The sequence below is a fragment of the Heterodontus francisci genome, chromosome 1, assembly GCF_036365525.1.
Source record: "Heterodontus francisci isolate sHetFra1 chromosome 1, sHetFra1.hap1, whole genome shotgun sequence".
Taxonomy (NCBI): domain Eukaryota; kingdom Metazoa; phylum Chordata; class Chondrichthyes; order Heterodontiformes; family Heterodontidae; genus Heterodontus; species Heterodontus francisci.
Window position 1 is genome coordinate 63,767,551 of NC_090371.1, and position 22,674 is coordinate 63,790,224.

Genomic DNA, 22,674 nt, shown 5'->3' on the forward strand with positions numbered 1-22,674 from the left:
CGCCCTATCACAGACCTTTCCCTTTTGTTCGTCTTCCTTCTGCCCTCCCCCGTCACTTGCTCAAAACCTGTTACATTTCTGAAATAAAAACAAGAAATGCTGGAACCACTCAGCAGGTCTGGCAGCATCTGTGGAAAGAGAAGCAGAGTTAACGTTTCGGGTCAGTGACCCTTCGGAACTGACAAATATTAAAAATGTCATAGGTTATAATCCTGTAACTCCCTCCTTAACAGCACTGTGGGTGTACCTACACTACATGGACCGCAGCATTCAAGAGTGCAGCGCGCTACTACCTCCTCAAGGCCAATTATGGATTGGCAATAAATGCTGGCCTAGCTAGCGCTTCAGGTCTGCAAAGGAAACCCGACCTGAGCCCAAATGCTGGACCTGAAAGCCTGACTCGACCCGACCCGACACGTCGTCGGGACCCGTCAGGGTCAGGTCCAGGGGTGGGGGGGTAGCTGGCCTTTACCCATGTACTGATATAAAGGCCTGCTACCCGACCCGACCCCGACGGGTCCCAACGACATGGGTCGGGTCGGGCTTCTGGGTCCGGCATTCGGGCTCGGGTCGGGTTTCTTTTGCAGACCTTTAGTCAGCGCCGCCCACATCCCAAGGACAAATAATTTTTAAAACATGCTTATGTGCTTTGCATATGCCCAAGTCAGGAACCTACATTCACGAAATTCCATGGCCCACTCACAAACAGCATGTCCCCTCCCCAGACCTCTCTCTGATGGATTACCCCCTCTCAGTGTTCCGAAGCCTGAGACTCATCCTCTGTGTGCTACCAAGTTCCACCTGCAGTTTACTGTTCTGCTGCACTTAATCCAACATACTCCCACCCCCACCCCCTTTCATTTGCTTAAATCCTATTGCTATATAACTTTTCCAAGTTCTGATGAAAGGTCTGTTTCTTTCCACAGATGCTGCCTGACTTGCTGAGTATTTCCAGCATTTTTTGCTTTTATCCCAACTCCCAAGCCCCGCTTCTTCTTTCATACCAATTAAAGAGCAAAGAACAGTACAGCACAGGAACAGGCCATTCGGCCCTCCAAGCCTGCACTGATCTTGATGCCTGCCTAAACTAAAACCTTCTGCACTTCCGGGGACTGTATCCCTCTATTCCCATCCTATTCATGTATTTGTCAAGATGTCTCTTAAACGTCATTATCGTACCTGCTTCCACCACCTCCCCCGGCAGCAAGTTCCAGGCACTCACCACCCTCTGTGTAAAGAACTTGCCTCGCACATCCCCTCTAAACTTTGCCCCTCGCACCTTAAACCTATGTCCCCTAGTAACTGACTCTTCCACCCTTGGAAAAAGCTTCTGACTATCCATTCTGTCCATGCCACTCATAACTTTGTAAACCTCTATCATGTCACCCCTCCACCTCCGTCGTTCCAGTGAAAACAATCCGAGTTTATCCAACCTCTCCTCATAGCTAATGCCCTCCAGACCAGGCAACATCCTGGTAAACTTCTTCTGTACCCTCTCCAAAGCCTCCACGTCCTTCTGGTAGTGTGGCGACCAGAATTAAAGTCCTCCATTCTCTCATTCCCTGATTTCTTTGGAGTCCCAGACTCCCACTTCCTCTCATTCACGTAGTCCAATAACCTTCCTCTGCCTTATCCTAGTTGCAAATTCTGAATTGGCATATGTTGGCATCCATTTTGCTGCTTTTAAAAAAGATACATAAAAGAAATTGAGTATCTGATAAGATTTGTGCAGAGAGATTGGGAGACATAGAAAAGAGGGGAGATCCTTACACAAAGAGTGAACGGGAAAGAAGTGACATCAGTAGATACAGACACTAATAAAAAAGGGCTAAGAAGCCATACAGAAAGGGAATTAAAGTAGAAGACAGAAGATGAAAGTTACAACAAAGTAGTGAGAATGAACCAGAATTTGTTCTAGGAAGAAAGATGTCAGGCAAACCCACGCCTGCCAAGACTGAGGCACACGTTGTTTCACGACAGGAACATTAAAACTTAAAAATTGCATACCCGGACTGGAGGGACATTTACATAGTACCAGACAATGTTGAAACAATAGGGACTCAGCAGTTCTCCAATACACAGAAGTGGTCAAACCAGTTCTCATCACATGTCTAGCTGGCTGGAGCTTTTGGATTTGAACTTCCAACAAAGGATGTTGAAGAGACTGTTCCATATAAGGAGCTAGTCACATGACTAACCTGCTGAGCACCCTGGGAGCTGCTTGAATTTGAAACTGCCAACAAAGGCAGAATGCCCTGTGCTCCTGCATTGGAAGCAAGAACACCTGTCTGCCTGCTCATCTCTCGGAACTGAAACCATTGAAGATGCATTAAACTCAAAGAGAGAAAGGTTTGTCATGTGAACAAAGTTTTAAGAAGATTACTGGGCCCCAACGAAACACAAGAATATAATTTCAATCAAGGACTACAGCGAGCTCGAGAAACAGTAACAAGATATTGCCTCAAACTGTTCTACTTATCCTTTCTTCTCTTTTCTGTCCCTATTTTGCATGTTTATATCGCGTGTGCATGCTAGCATGAGCGTGTCGTATATCTGTAGGCATGAACCATATTAGAGTTAAGTTTAAAGTTCAATAAATTTCATCTTTCTGCTTTAAACCAAAGAAAGCCTGTTTGTGCTCATTTATTTGCCTTATAATTGGAAAGTCGTGAACAAGGATTCACGAAGGGAGAGCTCAAAACAGTGTTTTTAAAATTAAACCCTGTTACAATAAGACCAGGTGAAGACAGCAAGAGACCCCTAGACACATTGCTCACCTGGTCCTAACAAAGATGAGTTTTAAAAATGTTTGTCCAGGAGCCTGCCTATGAGAGATGAAGCAGTGGCTTCATAATGTGTACAGTACTTATTGACTTGGATTTTCTCATGGCACTTGAAACTGTTGACATTTGCCATCGTTACTCCACTGAAACTCACAGTACCTTCTGCTGGGTCCACATATGCACAAAATAATGCAGAAATCCAGAAGTAGTTGTCAGTGATTCTATGCTTCTCCAGAGGGTGTGATGTTGAGGCACCCACAGACTGCAAACAATGGGAAATCAATTGAACGGACGAGAATTTCCACTCTTATACTGTAAGAATCCTTAAAAAAAAAAGTTATATCTTGTTGAATGAGGTGTAACTAGGTTTTTACCAGTGTACTAAGTTTGTAATTGCTGCTGTACACAGTCACTGGTCCTGAGAAGCTCATTTTATATTTCTGGAATGCCAAATTTCTCCATAATTAAAAATAAATCAATTTATTTTTAAAATGTTTTTTGTTCATTCATGGGATGTGAACGTTGATGGCAAAGTCAGCATTTATTGCCCATCCCTGATTGCCCTTGAGAAGGTGGTGGTAAAGTACCTTCTTGAATAAAACTGAGTGACTTGCTAGGCCATTTCAGAGGGCAGTTAAGAGTCAACCACATTTCGGTGGGTCTGGTATCACATATCGGCCAAGTCAGGTATGGCCAGCAGATTTCCTTCCCTAAAAGACGTTAATGAACCAGAAGGGGTTTTTTTTTTACAATAATTTGGTAATTTTATGATCGCCATTACTGATACTAGCTTTCTATTCCAGATTTATTTAATTAATTGAATTTAAATTCACCAGCTGCTGTGGTGGGATTTGAACTCGTAGCTCCAGATCATTAGTCCTAGCCTCTGGATTTCTAGTCTAATAACATAATCACTATGGTACCGTACTCCTATAATTTTTTTTAATGTGTATTAAGGTAGAAGCTGAAATAAAAGTTAACTATCATAATCATTTATTTCCCTATATGAAAATATAAACGAAGGTTATTAAGTGCTTCTAACTTCCTGGTTTGGCGTGAATACTTCAGTGTGATTGGCTGCTTACATGCTTGCTGACATCACTACTGCTGCCAAGTTATCCCCTTGACTTGGCACCAGAAGTAAACTGACATCGAGAAAGGGGAAACCACACCACAGAGATCCCTAGATCTTTGTGGGCAGCGTTCTTCAAGGTCACAATTGCTTACTGTAAAAGCTGTAAATTGCAATGGAAGGCAATGCATCATTTGTGTGTAATAAAGACAGAAATTGCAGGTGGCGCTTTACCTTCCTAAAACGAGGTTTGCCAAAGACATTTTTGTGAAACCAGTGGCTCTTTAAAACTCGTATCTTACTGTTTAATTGTGAATTTGATTTCAATTGCAGGGAAAGCAGTCACAGGATGAAGTAACAAGCATATTGCCACAGAATGAGCAATCAAGACAGAACTCAGAAACATTATTTGACCTAAATCTTAATTCTGCTGATTCCCATTGTACTCTAGAAGCTGATTACATCCAATTAAAGGAATTGTATAAAAATGCTGAAGCTGAAATTACAAATCTAAGAGCAGAGATGTTTTCAAATCTGTCAAATAGTTCACTACAAACCGAAATTTTTGAACACAGTAACACAGAGGTAAAGGATTTGCAAGAGCAAGAAACTCAACATGCATTGGCAATGGGATTGTTGGCTGAATTCTCTGAGGAAAGCATGCAGACATTAGGAGAAATTAATGAGAATGGTTATTGTCTCGAACAGAAACTCCGAGAGACACAGAACAAGTATGACGAGGCACTGAAGGAACTTTCAAGTCTGCGGGCACAGGTGCAACAAGATTTGTGCTTCAGGGAAGAACGTATGTCTTTACCAAATTTGGAAGAGCTGACACAGTCCTATGAAGATGAGATTGAAGAACTGAAAACAAGACTTAAAAGAACTTTGGAAGATGAAGAGAGGGCTAATAATAGCATGAGAGAAATAGAGGAACTCTTAGAAATAAAAGATAAAATCTTGGCCAAGTGTATGTCTGAGGAAGAGTGTGAGGAGTTAAAAATTTCTCAAAGCTTGCTTATTGAGAATATCAATCAAGAGAAGGCGCTTCTAATTGATAAGTATAAGGAAGCACAAGAGGAAATTAAAAAGCTACAAGAAAAGCTGAACCATCAGGCATGCTCTCAAGAAAAGGAAAACCAGTTCCAAGAAATGGTGGCAGAACTAAACAAAACAATAACTGAGCTGCATAATCAAGTAACGGAAATCACTCAGCGATATAATGAAACACAAAGTGAGTTAACAGAGTTGAAGAATAAAAAAGCTGAAATGGCATTGGAACATGTTAATTCAAACTATATCCACAAAGAACAACATGAACAATTAGTACAAGTTCTAAATGAATCAGTAGATGAACTGAAAGAAAAGCTGTCAGAAATGGAGATGAAGCTTAAGGGAGCTGAGCAAGACAATACAAAGTTGCAGAGGGACCTTGAGGTTCAAAAGCAGGCTTCTGTATCTCTCTCTGAACATACACAAATTATAATGTCTCTTGAAAATACAATAAAAACCTTTAATGGCAAAGTACGCCAGTTGGAGCAAGGGCTTGAGCAGAAAGAAATAGAACTGAATATATTGCAAGGAAATCTGGCTACAGAAAAAGCTGCTGTTCAAGAAGCAATGGTTCCAAAATCAGAGTATGAGAAGATAAAAGCTTCATTAGAAGCAGAGACAAATCGATTGACTGCTAAAATAAATGATTTATTGAAAGAACAAGAAAAGGCATCTGCTGAAACTGCACAGGCTAAGAAGGAGAACCTGCTAGCAAAAAGTGAGCGTGACACAACTCAGGCTCAGCTTGGGGTCAAGGAGCAAGAAATCAAGAGGCTTCGCATCAGGAGCCATGACATGCAGCAAGCTATTGATGAATTACAAATGCGAATTAAAAATTCCTTGAAAATAGAAGAAGATAAAGACAAGAAGGTAAAATTTTACATTTAATTTTGCTATTCACTTTTGTTTTCAAACTCTGGATTTACCACTAAAATAAAAGCAACATACTGCAGATGTTGGAAATCTGAAATAAAAACAAAGTGCTGGAAATACTCAGCAGGCCAGGCAACATCTGTGGAGAGAGAAGCAGAGTTAACGTTTCAGGTCTGTGACCTTTCATCTGATGAACAAAACTTGCAATTTTTACTGTTGACCTTAAGAAGCCAATTACTGGAACATACCAGATATGCTACAATTGGGTAGTTATTGAGACTGTACAAACTTTGAAACTTCTTTCTCAAAATAAAAGGGCTTCACTTTCCCTGCAATTCAGTTCCATGCAAAATGTTTTGAGGTGATTTATTATAAATAATTCCGAATAAGAATATAAGAAGGTGGTAGGAAAGATAATGCAAGCTTTACTCTTTACTCAAACATGTAATAAAAAATATAGAAACTGAAAAATAATAAAGAATAGTCAAATTGGGGAGGTATAGTTAATACTGAGGAAGACTGTGACAAAATATAGGACAAAAAACTTTCAGAATGGGCATATAAATGGCAAATGAATTTCAATATAGGTAAGTGTGAGGTTAGTACATTTTGGTCGGAGGAAAAAGGCCATGTACTCCTTGAGAAGACTAAATGGGGTAAAGGAGCAAGGGGATATAGGGGTACAGATACACAAATCATTAAAAGTAGCACATAGTAACAGGGCCATAAAAAGTGCAAAGCACTAGGGCTGCTTTCTAGAGGAATAAAATTGAAATGCAAAGCAGTTATGTTAAACTTACACAGAATCTTGGTTGGGCAACACTTTGAGTAATTACACGGATCTGGGGCTGGATTTTACCAATCCTCTAGAGATAGACTAGGAGGCAGGAAGCCTTGTAAAATGGTGGCAGAGGGGTCTGGAGGGGACCCCGACGTCTTTCCGCTGCCATGGAATATTCCCAATGGAGGGAACAGCAGCAGCATGACCACCTGCTGACTGGAGGCGGGTGACCACCTGATCAAATTAATTGGCCAATTAAAGGCCACTTCCACCCCGTCAGTAAATCCTGGCAGCCTCCCAGTGGGTTCCAGGGGTCGGGGGGGAAACTTTCCTTAATGGCCGTTCCATGGTCCAGTGAGGGTCACCCCAGTGGCCACGGCCGCCCCCGGGGCTGTGACACTACTGTCGAAGGGTTTACCCTTCCGATCACCAGAGCCTGTCCGCCTGGACCCGGCACAGTAAAGTAAAACAGGGAGGCTCCCTCTTCTTTCTGCAGCCTCTGCAGCAGCCACTTCTATCTGTGTCATTGCTGAGGCTGCCGAGCTGCCAGCCCTCTGATTGGACAGGCATCTGAGAGGCGGGCAGCGGTCCCACTAGTGGCCTCTTAATTTGGCTACTGCTGGTAATTGCCCAGGGGTTTGGCACTGCTTTCTATTCTGGCGGAGGGGCATCCTGGGCTTTAGGAAAATTCAACCCTTGGTTTCCAGATTATAAAAAGGAGATTGAGGCATTGGAGAAGGTGCAAAAGAAATTCACAGGGATGATATCAGAACTGAGAGGTTACAACCATCAGAAAGGACTGAACAGACTGGGGCTCTTTTCTCTAGAAAAGAGAAGGTTGAGAGAGGAACTAATAGAGGTCCTTAAAATTATGAATGGGTTTGATAGAGTAACTGTAGAGATGTTTCTACTTGTGTGGAGGCAAAAACTTTGTCATACATATCAGATAGTCATTGATCAGTGAAATAAGTAATTCAGGAGAAATGTCTTAGAGTCATAGAGTTTTACAGCACAGAAACAGGCCCTTCGGCCCAACACGCCTGCGCCGACCAACAAGCACCTGTCCTAACTAATTCCATTTCCCCGCACTTGGCCCGTAGTCTACATAAAATACGAACATACGAATTAGGAGCAGGAGTAGGCCACTCGGCCCTTCGAATCTGCTACGCCATTCAATAAGTTCATTGCTCAACTGATTACTCCGCATTTCCACCTACCCCCGATAACTTTCCACTCCCTTGCTTATCAAGAATCTATCTACCTCTGCCTTAAAAATATTCAAAGACCGTGCTTCCACTGCCTTTTGAGGAAGAGAATTCCAAAGACTCTCAACCCTCAGAGAAAAAATTTCTCCTCATCTCTGTCTTAAATGGGCGACCCCTTATTTTTAAACAGTGACCCCTAGTTCTAGATTCTTCCACAAGGGGAAACATCCTTTCCACATCCACCCTGTCACGACCCCTCAGGATCTTGTTTGTTTCAATCAAGTCGCCTCTTACTCTTCTAAATTCCAGTGGATACAAGCCTAGCCTGTCCAATCTTTCCTGGTAAGACAACCCGCCCATTCCAGGTTTTAGTTTAGGAAACCTTCTCTGTACTGCCTCCAACGCATTTATATCCTTCCTTAAATAAAGAGACCAGTACTATACACAGTACTGCAGATGTGGTCTCACCAATGCCCTGTATAGCTGAAGCATAACCTCCCTACTTTTGTATTCAATTCCCCTCGCGATAAATGATAAATTCTTAGCTTTCCTAATTATGTGCTGTACCTGCATACTAACCTTTTGCGATTCATGCACTAGGACACCCAGGTCCCTCTGCATCTCAGAGCTCTCTAATCTCTCACCATTTAATAGTTGAGGAAAATAGCATTGATGCATTTAAGAGGAAGCTAGATGAACATATCCTTTTCCTGACAAAATAAAGTTTAGTCCTTTGAGCCATTCTTTATACCTAGTCCCTTAAGGTCTGGATTCATTCTGGTTGCTCTTCTCTGAACTCTTTTTATTGCATCAATATCCATTTTTTAGACAGGATAGCGAAAGCCATTGATCATGGACACAATATTTAAAAGGAGGTGGGGAGGATGCAGGTGGAAGAATGGATGAAGAATTTGTCAATGCTGGGGATGTGGAAGACCTGCCAACTGTAACTGCAATTGGAAGGGGGAGACAAAGTTCTGGTTGGCAATCATTGGTGGAGGGGTATACAGGGGAACACTCGAGTTGGTAATCGTGTGGAGGGAGGTGCTTGGTGTGAGGAGAAAGCTCTAATTGGCAATTGGGAGGGGTGGGGGCTGGCAGACGAGGTCGGAAATTGGAAGTGCTGAGGGGGTGGTCTGCCCTTGGGAAAGCTACAAAGTCTAAGAAAAGGAATGAAACCGGACAGACCACCCGACATCGACTTAGGCACCGGAAACGATAATGGCAAAACCAGCCCTGTCGACCCTACAAAATCCTCCTTAATCACATCTGGGGTCTTTTGGGAAATTGGGAGAGCTGTCCCACAGACTAGTCCAGCAACAGCCTGACATAGTCATACTCATGGAATCATACCTTGCAGACAATGTCCCAGACATGACCATCACCATCCTTGGATATGTCCTGACCCACCGGCAGGACAGACCCACCAGACGTGGCAGCACAGTGGTATACAGTCGGGAGGGAGTTGCCCTGGGAGTCCTCAGCATTGACTCCAGACCCCATGAAGTCTCATGGCATCAGGTTAAACATGGGCAAGGAAATCTCCTGCTGATTACCACCTCCGCCACCCCCCCCCACGGCCCTCGGCTGATGAATCAGTGCTTCTCCATGTTGAACACCAATTGGAGGAAGCACTGAGGGTGGCAAGGGCACAAAATGTACTCTGGGTGGGGGACTTCAATGTCCATCACCAGAGTGGCTCGATTGCACTATTACTGACCGAGCTGGCCGAGTTCTAAAGGACATAACGGCTAGACTGGGTCTGCAGCAGAGGGTGAGGGAACCAACAAGAGGGAAAAACCTACTTAGCCTCGTCCTCACCAATCTACTTGTCGCAGATACATCTGTCCATGAAAGTATTGGTAGGAATGACCACCGCACATTCCTTCTGGAGACGAAGTCCTGTCTTCACACTGAGGATACCCACCATCGTGTTGTGTGGCACTAACACTGTGCTAAATGAGATAAATTTCAAACAGATCTAGCAATGCAAAACTAGGCATCCAAGATGCACTGTGGGCCATCGGCAGCAGCAGAATTGTATTCACCCACAGTCTGTAACCACATGGCCAGGCATAACCCCCACCATTGCCATCAAGCTGGGGGACCAACCCTGGTTCAATGACGAGTGCAGAAGGGCATGCCAGGAGCAGCACCAGGCATACCTAAAAATTAGGCATCAGTCTGGTGAAGCTACAACACAGGACTACTTGCATGCCAAACAGCAAAAGCAGCATGTGATAGACAGGGCTAAGCGATCCCAGAACCAACGGATCAGATCTAAGCTCTGCAGTCCTGCCACATCCAGTTGTGAATGGTGGTGCACAATTAAACAACTGACAGGAGGAGGAGGAAACTTCACAAATATCCCCATCCTTAATGATGCGGGAGCTGAGCATCAGTACAGAAGACAAGGTTGAAGCATTTGCATCCATCTTCAGCCAGAAGTGCCAAGTGGATGATCCATCTCAGTGGCCTCCTGAGGGGCCCAGCATCACAGATGCCAGTCCTCGGCCAATTCGATTCACTCCTCATGATATCAAGAAACGGCTGAAGGTACTGGATACTGCAAAGGCTATGGGTCCTGACAACATTCCGGCTATAGTACTGAAAACCTGTGCTCCAGAATTAGCTGCGCACTTAGCCAGGCTGTTCCAGTACAACACTGGCATCTACCCGGCAGTGTGGAAAATTGCCCAGGTATGTTGTGCACACAAAAAGCAGGACAGATCCAACCCAGCCAATTACTGCCCTGTCAGTCTACTCCTGATCATCAGCAAAGTGATGGAAGGGGTTGTCGACAGTGCTATCATGCGGCACTTGCTCAGCAATAACCTGCTCACTGACACTCAGTTTGGGTTCCACCAGGGCCACTCAGCTCCTGACCTTGGTCAAGCATGGACAAAAGAGCTGAACTCCAGAGGTGAGGTGAGAGTGACTGCCCTCGACATCAAGGCAGCATTTGACCAAGTATGGCATCAAGGAGCCCAAGCAGAACTGAAATCAATGGGAATCCGGAGGAAAATTTTCCGCTGGCTGGGGTCATACCTAGCACAAAGGAAGATGATTCTGGTTGTTGGAGGTCAATCCTCTCAGTCCTGAGATATTACTGTAGGAATTCCTCAGTGATATCCTTAGTGTCTTAGGCCCAACCATCTTCAGCTGCTTCATCAATGACCTTCCCTCCATCATAAGGTCAGAAGTGGGGATGGTCGCTGATAGCACAATGTTCAGCACCACTCGCGACGCCTCAGATACTGAAGCAGACAATGTCCATATGTTACAAGAGCTGGACAACATCTAGGCTTGGGCTGATAAGTAAGTAGTCAAAAACTTCATCCATATTATTTATCAACAACATTTTTAGCTAAATGGTTTACATGCTATAGATTGCTTAGTCCATTTACACTGACTGAAATTAATCTGTAATCCATCATTTTTAAAACTTGTATGAAAAATCCATTCAATATACTTTATATCCTGATATTCTCATGTTATCCAGCTCATTACGTCCCGCCTCCAAGAACTGCCAACCAGTCTTGCAAAGCATTAAGGTAGATAAGTCCCCAGGGCCTGATGGGATCTACCCCAGAATACTGAGGGAGGCAAGGGAGGAAATTGCTGGGGCCTTGACAGAAATCTTTGTATCCTCATTGGCTACAGGTGAGGTCCCAGAGGACTGGAGAATAGCCAATGTTGTTCCTTTGTTTAAGAAACGTAGCAAGGATAATCCAGAAAATTACAGGCCGGTGAGCCTTATGTCAGTGGTAGGGAAATTATTGGAGAGGATTCTTCGGGACAGGATTTAATCCCATTTGGAAACAAATGGACTTATTAGCGAGAGGCAGCATAGTTTTGTGAAGGGGAGGTCGTGTCTCACTAACTTGATCGAGTTTTTTGAGGAAGTGACGAAGATGATTGATGAAGGAAGGGCAGTGGATGTTATCTATATGGACTTTAGTAAAGCCTTTGACAAAGTCCGACATGGCAGACTGGTACAAAAGGTGAAGTCACACGGGATCAGAGGTGAGTTGGCAAGATGGATACAGAACTGGCTCGGTCATAGAAGACAGACGGTATCAGTGGAAGGGTGTTATTCTGAATGGAGGAATGTGACTAGTGGTGTTCCGCAGGGATCAGTGCTGGGACCTTTGCTGTTTGCAGTATATATAAATGATTTGGAGGAAAATGTAGCTGGTCTGATTAATAAATTTGCGGACGACACAAAGGTTGGTGGAGTTGCGGATAATGATGAGGATTGTCGGAGGATACAGCAGGATATAGATCAGTTGGACACTTGGGCGGAGAAATGGCAGATGGATTTTAATCCGGACAAATGTGAGGTAATGCATTTTGGAAGGTCTAATGCAGGTGGGAAGTATACAGTAAATGGCAGAACCCTAGGAGTATTGACAGGCAGAGAGATCTGGGCGTACAGGTCCACAGGTCACTGAAAGTGGCAACGCAGGTGGATAAGGTAGTCAAGAAGGCATACGGCATGCTTGCCTTCATCGGTCGGGACATAGAGTATAAAAATTGGCAAGTCATGTTGCAGCTGTACAGAACCTTAGTTAGGCCACACTTAAAATATTGCGTGCAATTCTGGTCGTCACACTACCAGAAGGACGTGGAGGCTTTGGAGAGGGTACAGAGGAGGTTTACCAGGATGTTGCCTGGTCTGGAGGGCATTAGCTATGAGGAGAGGTTGGAAAAACTCGGATTGTTTTCACTGGAACGACGGAGGTGGAGGGGCGACATGATAGAGGTTTACAAAGTTATGAGCGGCATGGACAGAGTGGATAGTCAGAAGCTTTTTCCCAGGGTGGAAGAGTCAGTTACTAGGGGACATAGGTTTAAGGTGCGAGGGGCAAAGTTTAGAGGGGATGTGCGAGGCAAGTATTTTACACAGAGGGTGGTGAGTGCCTGGAACTTGTTGCCGGGGGAGGTGGTGGAAGCAGGTACCATAGAGACGTTTAAGAGACATCTTGACAAATACATGAATAGGAAGGGAATAGAGGGATATGGGCCTCGGAAGTGCAGAAGGTGTTAGTTTCGGCAAGCATCAAGATCGGCGCCAGCTTGGTGGGCCAAATGGCCTGTTCCTGTGCTGTACTGTTCTTTGTTCAGTCAGCGGGCCGGCAGCTCCTCAATCTCAGCAGCACCACCGGGAGCGGTAGCCACTGTTGGGACTGCACCCGACCAGAAGTTAACCATGGACTTGGGCCTCCATAAAGGCGAGTGGGGTTTCAGGCCTCGATGGGAACAATCGGCTGGGCCCTGGCAAGGGAGGTGGGGGTAAAATTCTTAAGGGCCTCAATTGGCCTGGAGCGGATGGGCCGTTTGTCACCTCCCCTGCAGCTTGTAAAATTGCAGCAGGGCCGGGAAGGCAATGGGAATAGCACCCCCACCTGGCACACAATTTTACCTGCCTTCCCCGCCCTGTATCTCCATCCCGCTCTTATCAGAAGCATTTTTTAATGAAGCCCTTTATAACGGAAGTCTTTTAAAAAGAGTACACATGGAATTTTTATGAATGAATCTGCTCCGTCACAGTAATTGAACTTATGGTATTTTGGTGTTTTAAATAGAATAATGAACTGACCAAGGAAGTATGCAAATTGAAGGAGGCACTGAACAGCCTTTCCCAACTTTCCTATACTGCAAGCACTCTCAAAAGGCAAAACCAGCAACTTGAGACTCTTCAGCAGCAAGTCAAGCATTTACAGCACCAGTTAACTGTAAGTACATAAATTCCCCGAGTGGTGTTCATGCTGTCTTCAAGGCATGTACTTTTCAACATTTTAGTTGCTTCCTCAGATACATGCTGCAAGTAAATGAGGCCCTGGGTTTTGCAGTGGTAATGCTGGTGAAACTGTCGCCAATTATTGCTCCACTGAAACTGACAGTAATTTTTTGAGTCTGCACATGCACAGAATAACACAGAAATCCAAAAATTTGCTGTCAGTGATCCTACCATCCTTCAGAGGGTGCACTGTTAAGGCCCCACCCCCCAACACTGAGTACAATCCCTAAGCAATTAGTGAGTTCACAAAAACATCCCCTTTAACGCTGTTAGTCTTGCTGTAAAAGCCCTTGAAAAAGTTGCACCTTATTGAATGAAGTGTAACTGCGTACTAACTTCATAATTACTGCTAAGCATCCTCACTGGCCCTGAAAAGCTAATTTTATATATAATTGGAAGATCATATTATGATTTAAAAAATCATTAAAATAATTGCTTACTTTTATTTTAGTTTCTATTTTAATTCAATCATAATTTATTTTGCTACCTGAAAATATAAATTAAAAGTGAAAGAATTCAGTGCTTTAACTTCCTGGTTTGCTGTTGAGAGAATACTTCAAAGCACTGACATCACTTGTTGGACGCCTGGAGATTCCCTTGATATGGTGCCACATTTAAACTGTTGTTGGGAAAGGGGAAGTCTGGGTCACAGAGTTCACTAGATCTTTGAGGTCAGCGGCGGGCGCCGTTGCTTCGCCACTGACTACAAAATCGAACCCATTATCTTGTGTAGGACAGGCAAAGCAAATGAGCGTTTTTTAGTGGGTTAATGCACTATTTTTACCTTTTTGGGACATGCAACAACAGCTTGCATTTATATAGCACCTTTAACATAGTAAAATGTTCCAAGGCACTTCAGGGGGGCATTATCAAAATTTAACACTGAGCCAGATGAAGTATTAGGACAGATGGCGAAAAGCGTGATCTGAGGTTTAAAAGAATGTCATAACAGAGGAGAGATAGCGAGGCAGAATGATTTAGGGAGGGGATTCTAGTTCTTAGGGCCTAGGCAGCTGTAAACAAGGCCTCCAGTGGTGGAGCAATTAAAATCAGGGATGCACAAGGGTCCAAAATTGGAGGAGTGCAGAGATCTCAGAGGGTTGTAGAGCTGGTGGAGGTTACAGAGTTGGGGACAGTTGAGGCCATGGAGGGATTTGAAAACAAGGATGAGAATTTTAAAATTGGGAGATTTGAATAAAGTCAAAATTAATGGTAAGAACATCATTGAGTTAAGGAACATCGTTGAGTTAAGCATTAGAAATGAATTTCTAATGCTATCCCAAATATACACGACATCTGCTCTAATCATTGAAATGTAATCATTTAATTTATAGGAAGCAAATCAACGACATCAGGAGGTAGTATCTGTGTATAGAATGCATCTTCTGTATGCTGTCCAGGTAAGTTTCTGGAATTATCTTTCATATACTGGATAACACAGTTGCGATAATTTCTGAATTGACAGGTTCCTTTCTTTCTTAAGGATTCCTGTACTACTTTTGTGTTTCATTAATAGATGCCATGGTCTCTTCAACTACTTCCTTTGACAAAGTGTTCAAACCTCCAAAAGAAGTTCTGCAGGAAGAAATATCTCCCTTTCTTTATGCTCACGCTGTTGGTGATGACCCCTTGTCACTGGCTTTCCAACTAAAAAAAAAACGTCTCTATTTACCCTATGGAAACCAGTCATAATTTTAAAAACCTTTACTCAATCTCATCTTGGTCATAGGATCATAGGAAATAGGAGCAGGCGTAGGCCATTTGGCCTCTCGAGCCTGCTCCGCCAAACGGATCATGGCTGATCATCTACCTCTACGCCATTTTTCCCCACTATTCCCATATCCCTTGATGTCATTAGTTTCCAGAAATCTATATATTTCTGTCTTGACCATGCTCAATGATTGCGCTTCCACAGCCCTCTGTGGTAGAGATTCCACAGATTTACTGCCCTCTGAGTAAAGAAATTCCTCCTCATCTCAGTCTTAAATGGTCTGCCCCTTATTCTGAGACTGTGTCCCCTGGTTCTCAACTCACCAGCCAGAGGAAACATCCTGTTCACATCTACACTGTCTCGCCCTGTAAGAATTTTGTAAGTTTCAATGAGATCACCTCTCTGTCTTCGAAATTCTAGAGAATACAGGCCCAGTTTCTGCAATCTCTCCTCATAAGACAATCCCACCATCCCAGGGATCAGTCTGGTGAACCTCCGTTGTACTCCCTGCATGGCAAGTATATCCGTCCTTAGATAAGGAGACCAAAACTGCACACACTACTCCAGGTGCACTCTCACCAAAGCTTTGTATAATTGCAGCAAGACATCTTTACTTCTGTACTCAAATCCCCTTGCACTGATGGCCGACATACCATTTGCCTTCCTAATTGCTTGCTGCACCTGCGTAATAGCTTTTAGTGACTCATGAACAAGGGCACCCAGATCCCTTTGGATGTCAACATTTCCCAACTTCTCACCATTTAAGAAACACTCTGCCTTTCTGTATTTTTCTACCAAAGTAGATCACTTCATACTTATTCACATTATATTCCATCTGCCATATTCTTGCCCATTCACTTAGCCTGTCCAAGTCCCCTTGAAGCCTCTTTGCATCCTCCACACAACTTATATTCACAACTAGTTTTGTGTCATGAGTATTTCATAGAAAAGATAGAAAAATAGGAGCAGGAGTAGGCCATTCGGCCCTTCGAGCCTGCTCTGCCATTCATTATGATCATGGCTGATCATCCAACTCAGTAACCTGTTCTTGCTTTTTTCCCGTACCCTTTGATCCCTTTAGACCCAAGAGCTATGTCTAACTTCTTCTTGAAAACATACAATGTTTTGGCCTCAACTGCTTTCTGTGGTAGCGAATTCCACAGGTTCACCACTCTGGGGGAAGAAATTTCTCCTCATCTCAGTCCTGAAAGGTTTACCCCTTTTCCTTAGACTATGACCCCTGGTTCTGGACTCTCCCACCATCGGGAACATCCTTCCTGCATCTACCCTGTCAAGTCCTGTTAGAATTTTATAGGTTTCTATGAGATCCCCCCTCATTCTTCTGAGCTCCAGCGAATATAATCCTAACGGACTCAATCTCTCCTCATACCTCAGTCCCACCATCCCAGGAATCAGTCTGGTAAACCTTCGCTGCATTCCCTCTATAGCAAGAACATCTTTCCTCAGATAAGGAAACCAAAACTTCACACAATATTCCAGGTGTGGCCTCACCAAGGCCATGTGTAATTGCAGCAAGATATCCCTGCTCCTGTACTCGAATCCTCTCGCTATGAAGGGCAACATACCTTTTGCCGTTTTTACCGCCTGTTGCACCTGCATGCTTACCTTCAGCGACTGGTGTACGAGAACACCCAAGTCTCGCTGCATATTCCCCTCTCTGTTTATAGCCATTCAGATAATAATAATTTCCAGCACTTTCTGTTTTTATTTCAGATTTCCAGCATCTGCAGTATTTTGCTTTTATTTTGGAAATATTACATTCGGTCCCCATATCCAAATCATTTATATAGATTATGAACAGCTGTGGCCCAAACACTGATCCTTGCGGTACCCCACTCGTCACAGTCTGCCATCCTGAGAATGGCCCATTTATTCCTACCTCCTGCTTTCTGTTTGGTAACCAATTCTCAATTCATTGCAGTATATTACCCCCAATCAAATGTGCTCTAATTTTGTTCACTAACCTGTGTGTGACCTTATTGAAAACCTTCTCAAAATCCAAATACACCATATCCACTGGTTCTGCTTTATCTATGTTACAAGTAACATCCTCAAAATACTCCAACAGGTTTGTCAAACATGATTTCCCATTCATAAATCCATGTTGACTCTGCCAAATCATATTATTTTCCAAGCGTCCAGTTCTCTCATCCCTTATCATCGATTCTAACATTTTGAAATAGTCATTTGGTAGTACAGAACTCGAGTATTGCTGAAAACAGAGATATTTTGTCGAAGCTTTTCATCTTGCACTCATCAAGACAATTCGCAATGTAAGGGAAGAAACAAATTTATACTGTATGAGGAGAGAGTGCTGATTGGTTGGCAAGTGAACTCTGATTGGTAGAGGCGTTGCCATGGAGAATGCACCAGTTTACGGTGACTGACAGTTAACTGCCAAGCTTTGTTTAAAATTTAAACCAGACAGCTTGACTCTGATTCCTCAGTGCATTGCCCTGAGGAATGAACCAGCGACTGGCTGTCATTTATTTTGTTTACCTGAAACAGGCGCAATGTGTGTACATGTTCTTTCTGTCTGCAAAGAACAGGGCCCTGTGTATTAATATATGTAGCTTCCAGTACTCAAATGCGCCACACTGCGAGTCCTACTGACAATCTTAAATTGGTTGTCAGCGTAATTCTTAGCACACTAAGGATTATTTAGCAAATGTTGTCCAATCACGGAATCACATCTACTGTTGGACACTGTTTTGAGTTTTGCAAGCATGGGCTGGTTGGGTACAGCCTGTACCTTGCCCTTTGTGAACAGCAGAAGGGACATGTTGCTTGATACGATCCACCAGTCTTTGGGACGTACAGCCTATATACCTAGTGTCTTTTGCTGTCTTCGCCTGGTCTTATTGTAACAGGGTTTAATTTTAAACACACTGTGTTTTGAGCTCCCCTTTTGTGAATCCTTGTTCACAACTTTCCAATTATAAGGCAAAGAAATGAGCACAAACAGGCTTTCTTTGGTTTAAAGAGGAAATTTATTAAACTTTAAACTCTAATATGGCTCACGCCTACGGATATAAGACACGCTCACGCTAACGTGCACATGCGATATAAACATGCAAAATAGGGGCAAAAAAGAGCAGAAGGAAAGATCAGTCGAACAGTTTGAGACGATATCTTGTTACTGTTTCTCGAGCTTGCTGTAGCCTTTGCTGGAAGATATGGTCTTGCGTTTCGTTGGGGCCTAGTATTAGTCTTAAACCTTGTTCACATAGGAAACCATTTCTCTCTCTGAATTTACGTGTCTTCAATGGTTTCAGTTCCCTGAGAGATGAGCAGGCTGACAGGAGAGGAAATGTTCTCAGTCCCAGGAGAGGTCTTTACTCCATGAGCACATGGCTTTGTCTGACCTCAACAAAAACTCCCAAGTTGTCCAGCAGGTTAGTCATGTGATTGGTGTTTTAACCGCTTCTGTGTATTGGAGAAGCAACTGTTGGATCCCCAATGTTCCAACATTGTTACCATGGAAATGTCTTTCCGGTCAGGGCTTGCAATTTTAAGTTTTAATGTTCATGGGTTACCGCCAGGCAGAGTAGAAGAAATAGGCAGGTTGTGCAGGAGTCCCCTGGGTCCATCTCCCTATCTAACAGATTTTCTGCTTTGGATACTGTTGGGGGAGATAGCTTCTCGGGAATGCAGCAGGAGCCAAGTCTGTGGCACCACGGGTGGCTCAGCTGCACAGGAGGGGAGGAAAAAGAGTGGGAGAGCTATAGTGATGGGGGATCCTATCGTAAGGGGTACAGATGGGCGTTTCTGTGGCTGCTAACGTGACTCCAGGATGATATGATGCCTCCCTGGTGCTAGGGTCAAGGATATCACAAAGCAGCTGCAGGACATTCTGAAGGGGGAGGGTGAACAGTCAGTGGTTCACATTGATACCAAAGACAAAGGTAGAACGAGGGATGAGGTCCTACAACAAGAATTTAGGGAGCTAGGTAGCAGATGAAAAAGCAGGACCTCAAAGGTTGTAATCTCTGGATTACTCTCGGTGCCACGTGCTAGTGAGTATAGGAATAGGAGGATAGAGCAGATGAATGCGTGGCTGAAGAGATGGTGCAGGAGGGAGGGCTTTAGTTTCCAGGATCACTGGGTCTGTTTCTGGCAAAGGGTGGGACCTGTATAAGTTGGACGGGTTGCAGCTGAACCGGAACGGGACCAACATCCTTGCTGGGAGGTTTGCTAGTGCTGTTGGGGGGAGTCAGGGTGGTGGGGGGGGGGGGGGTTAAAATAATTTGGCAGGGGGATGGGTTACAAAGTGGAGGTACAGTAGGGGGTGATGCACAGTCAAATATGGAAGAGAAACTCTGGAAAGCAGAGCAAATATAAACCTGTTAAGGCACAAGCAAATAATGCAAGGCTGCATTGCATCTATTTTAATGCAAGGAATCTTACTAGTAAGACAGAAGAATTGAGGGCGTTGATTAACACATGGGAATATGATATTGCTATCACAGAGATGGTTGAGGGAAGAGAAGGATTGGCAGCTCAATATTCCAGGGTATAGAATCTTCAGGCGTGACAGGGGAGGGTGTAAAAGAGGAGCTGGCATTGCCCCTACTGTTGACCAAGGAGTCAATTACAGCAGTAAGGAGGGATGATATCTTAGAAGGTTCCTCAAATGAGGCCAAATGGGTAGAACAAAAACAAAATAGGGGCAATCGCTTGACTGGGAGTGTACTACAGGCTCTAAACAGTCAGGGAGAGATGGAGGAGCAAATATGTAGGCAAATCTCAAGAGGTGTAAAAATAATAGGGTAATAATAGTAGGGGATTTCAACTTCCCCAATACCAGCTGGGATAGTCTAAGTGCAAAAGGCTCAAGAGGGCGGAATTCTTAAAGTGCATAGAAAGTCCTATAAGAGAAAGGGTGGTACTGGACCTAATTCCAGGGAATGAAGCCGGACTATTGGTAGAAGGGTCAGTGGGGGAGCATTTCAGGGATAGTGACCATAACTCTATGATTTAAGGTAGTTATGGAAAAGGACAAAGAGGAACCGGAAATAAAAGTACTGAATTGGGGGAAGGCCGAATTCAATATGATAAAACAGGATCTGGCCAAAGTGGACTGGGAACAGCTACGTGTAGGAAAGTCAACATCAGACCAGTGGAAGTCATTCAAAAAGGAAATAGTGAGAGTTTAGGGCCAACATGTTCCCGTTAAGGTGAAGGGTAGGACCAACAAGTCCAGGGAACCCTGGATGTCCAGGGATATAGAGGATTGGATAAGGAAAAAAAAAAGGAGGCTTATGGCAGATTCAGAGCGCTGAAAACAGCGGAGGTCCTATGGGGGTACTTAAAAAAGTAATTAGGAGAGCCAAGAGGGGACATGAAAAAACACTGGCGGGCAAGATGAATGAAAATAAGTATATTAAGGGCAAGAGGATAACCAGGAAAAGAGTAGGACCCATTAGGGACCAAAGTGGCAAACTGTGTGTGGAGCCAGAGGACATAGGTGAGGTTTTAAATGATTACTTTTCATCTGTGTTCACTATGGAGAAGGATGATGTAGGTGTAGAGATCAGGGAAGGGGGACTGTGATATACTTGAACAAATTAGCATTGAAAGGGAGGAAGTATTAGTTCTTTTAGCAGGCTTAAACATGGGTAAATCCCCAGCCCTAGGTGAGATGTATCCCAGGCTGATCTGTGAGGCAAGGGAGGAGATAGAAGGGGCTCTGACACATATTTTCAAATCCTCTCTGGCCACAGGAGAGGTACCAGAGGACTGGAGGACAGCAAATGTGATACCATTATTCAAGAAGGGTAGCAGGGATAAACCAGGTAATTACAGGCCAGTCAGTCTAACGTCAGTGGTATGGAAACTATTGGACACAATTCTGAGGGGCAGGATTAATCTCCACTTGGAGAGGCAGGGATTAATCACGCATAATCAGCATGGCTTTGTCAGGGGGAGATCGTGTCTAACAAACTTGACTGAATTTTTCGAGGAGGTGACTAGATGTGTAGATGAGGGTTAAGCAGTTGATGTAGTCTACATGGACTTCAGTAAGGCTTTTGATAAGGTTCCACATGGGAGATTGGTTAAGAAGGTAAGAGCCCGTAGGATCCAGACCAATTTGGCAAACTGGATCCAAAATTGGCTTAGTGGCATGAGGCAAAGGGTGAGTGATGGTCGAGGGTTGTTTTTGCGAGTTGAAGCCTGTGGCCAGTGATGAACCGCATGGATCGGTGTTGGGACCCTTGTTGTTTGTAGTGTACATTAATGATTTAGACGTGAATACAGGAGGTATGATCAGTAAGTTCACAGATGACACGAAAATTGGTGGTGTCATTAATAGTGAGGAGGAAAGCCTTAGATTGCAGGATGATGTAGATGGGCTGGTAAGGTGGACGGAGCAGTGGCAAATGGAATTTAATCCTGAGAAGCGTGAGGTGATGCATTTTGGGAGGACTAACGAGGCAAGGGAATAAACAGTGGATGGTAGGACCCTAGGAATTACAGAATGTCAGAGGGACCTTGGTGTACTTGTCCATAGATCACTGAAGGTAGCAGCACAGATTGGTAAAGTGGTTAGGAAGGCATATGGGATACTTGCCTTTATTAGCCGAGGCATAGAATATAAGAGCAGGGAGGTTATGACAGAGCTATATAAAATGCTAGTTAGGCCACAGCTGGAGTACTGTGTACAGTTCTGGTCACTACACTATAGGAAGGATGTGATTGGACTGGAGAGAGTGCAGAGGAGATTCACCAGGATGTTGCCTGGGCTGGAGCATTTCAGCTATGAAAAGAGACTGGATAGGTTTGGTTGTTTTCCTTCGAGCAGAGAAGGCTGAGGGGGACCTGATTGAGGTATACAAAGTTAGATAGGAAGAAACTTTTTCCCTTAGCGGAGGGATCAATAACCAGGGGGCATAGATTTAAGGTAAGGGGCAAGAGGTTTAGAGGGGATTTGAGGAACAACATTTTCACCCAGAGGGTGGTTGGAATCTGGACCACATTGCCTGAAGGGGTGGTAGAGGCAGGAACCCTCACAACATTTAAGAAGTATTTAGATGAGCATTTGAAATGCCATAGCACACAAGTCTACGGGCCAAGTGCTGGAAAATGGGATTCGAATAGGTAGGTGCTTAATGATGGGCTGAAGGGCCTGTTTCTGTGCTGTATAACTCTATGACTCGTGGCGAAATAATGTGTGCCTCAGTCTTGGCAGGTTGGGTTTGCCTGACACTAGCATCACACTGGAATTGAAATTTATATATCGCATTACTCATTTGTGTGATAGGCAGAGCGTCCTTTTGGCTTGATGGCAGCATCCTTTTAGTGGCGAACACCAAACTTAGTTCCACTGCATAGTAGAGCATGAAACAGCTTATGAAAATGAAAATGACGGCCT

General features: G+C 44.0%; 1 protein-coding gene across 5 annotated transcripts in view; it reads left to right on the top strand.

Moving 5' to 3' along the window:
• The window catches only part of rai14 (retinoic acid induced 14), a 325,587-nt gene that overhangs the window by 287,333 nt on the left and 15,580 nt on the right, over positions 1–22,674 (top strand). For all 5 annotated transcript variants that reach the window (XM_068031268.1, XM_068031277.1, XM_068031259.1 and 2 more), the window contains 3 exons: positions 4,189–5,778; positions 13,356–13,505; positions 14,905–14,970. In XM_068031268.1, the coding sequence (XP_067887369.1) occupies positions 4,189–5,778; positions 13,356–13,505; positions 14,905–14,970 (1,806 nt within the window). The remainder of the gene's footprint in view (positions 1–4,188; positions 5,779–13,355; positions 13,506–14,904; positions 14,971–22,674) is intronic.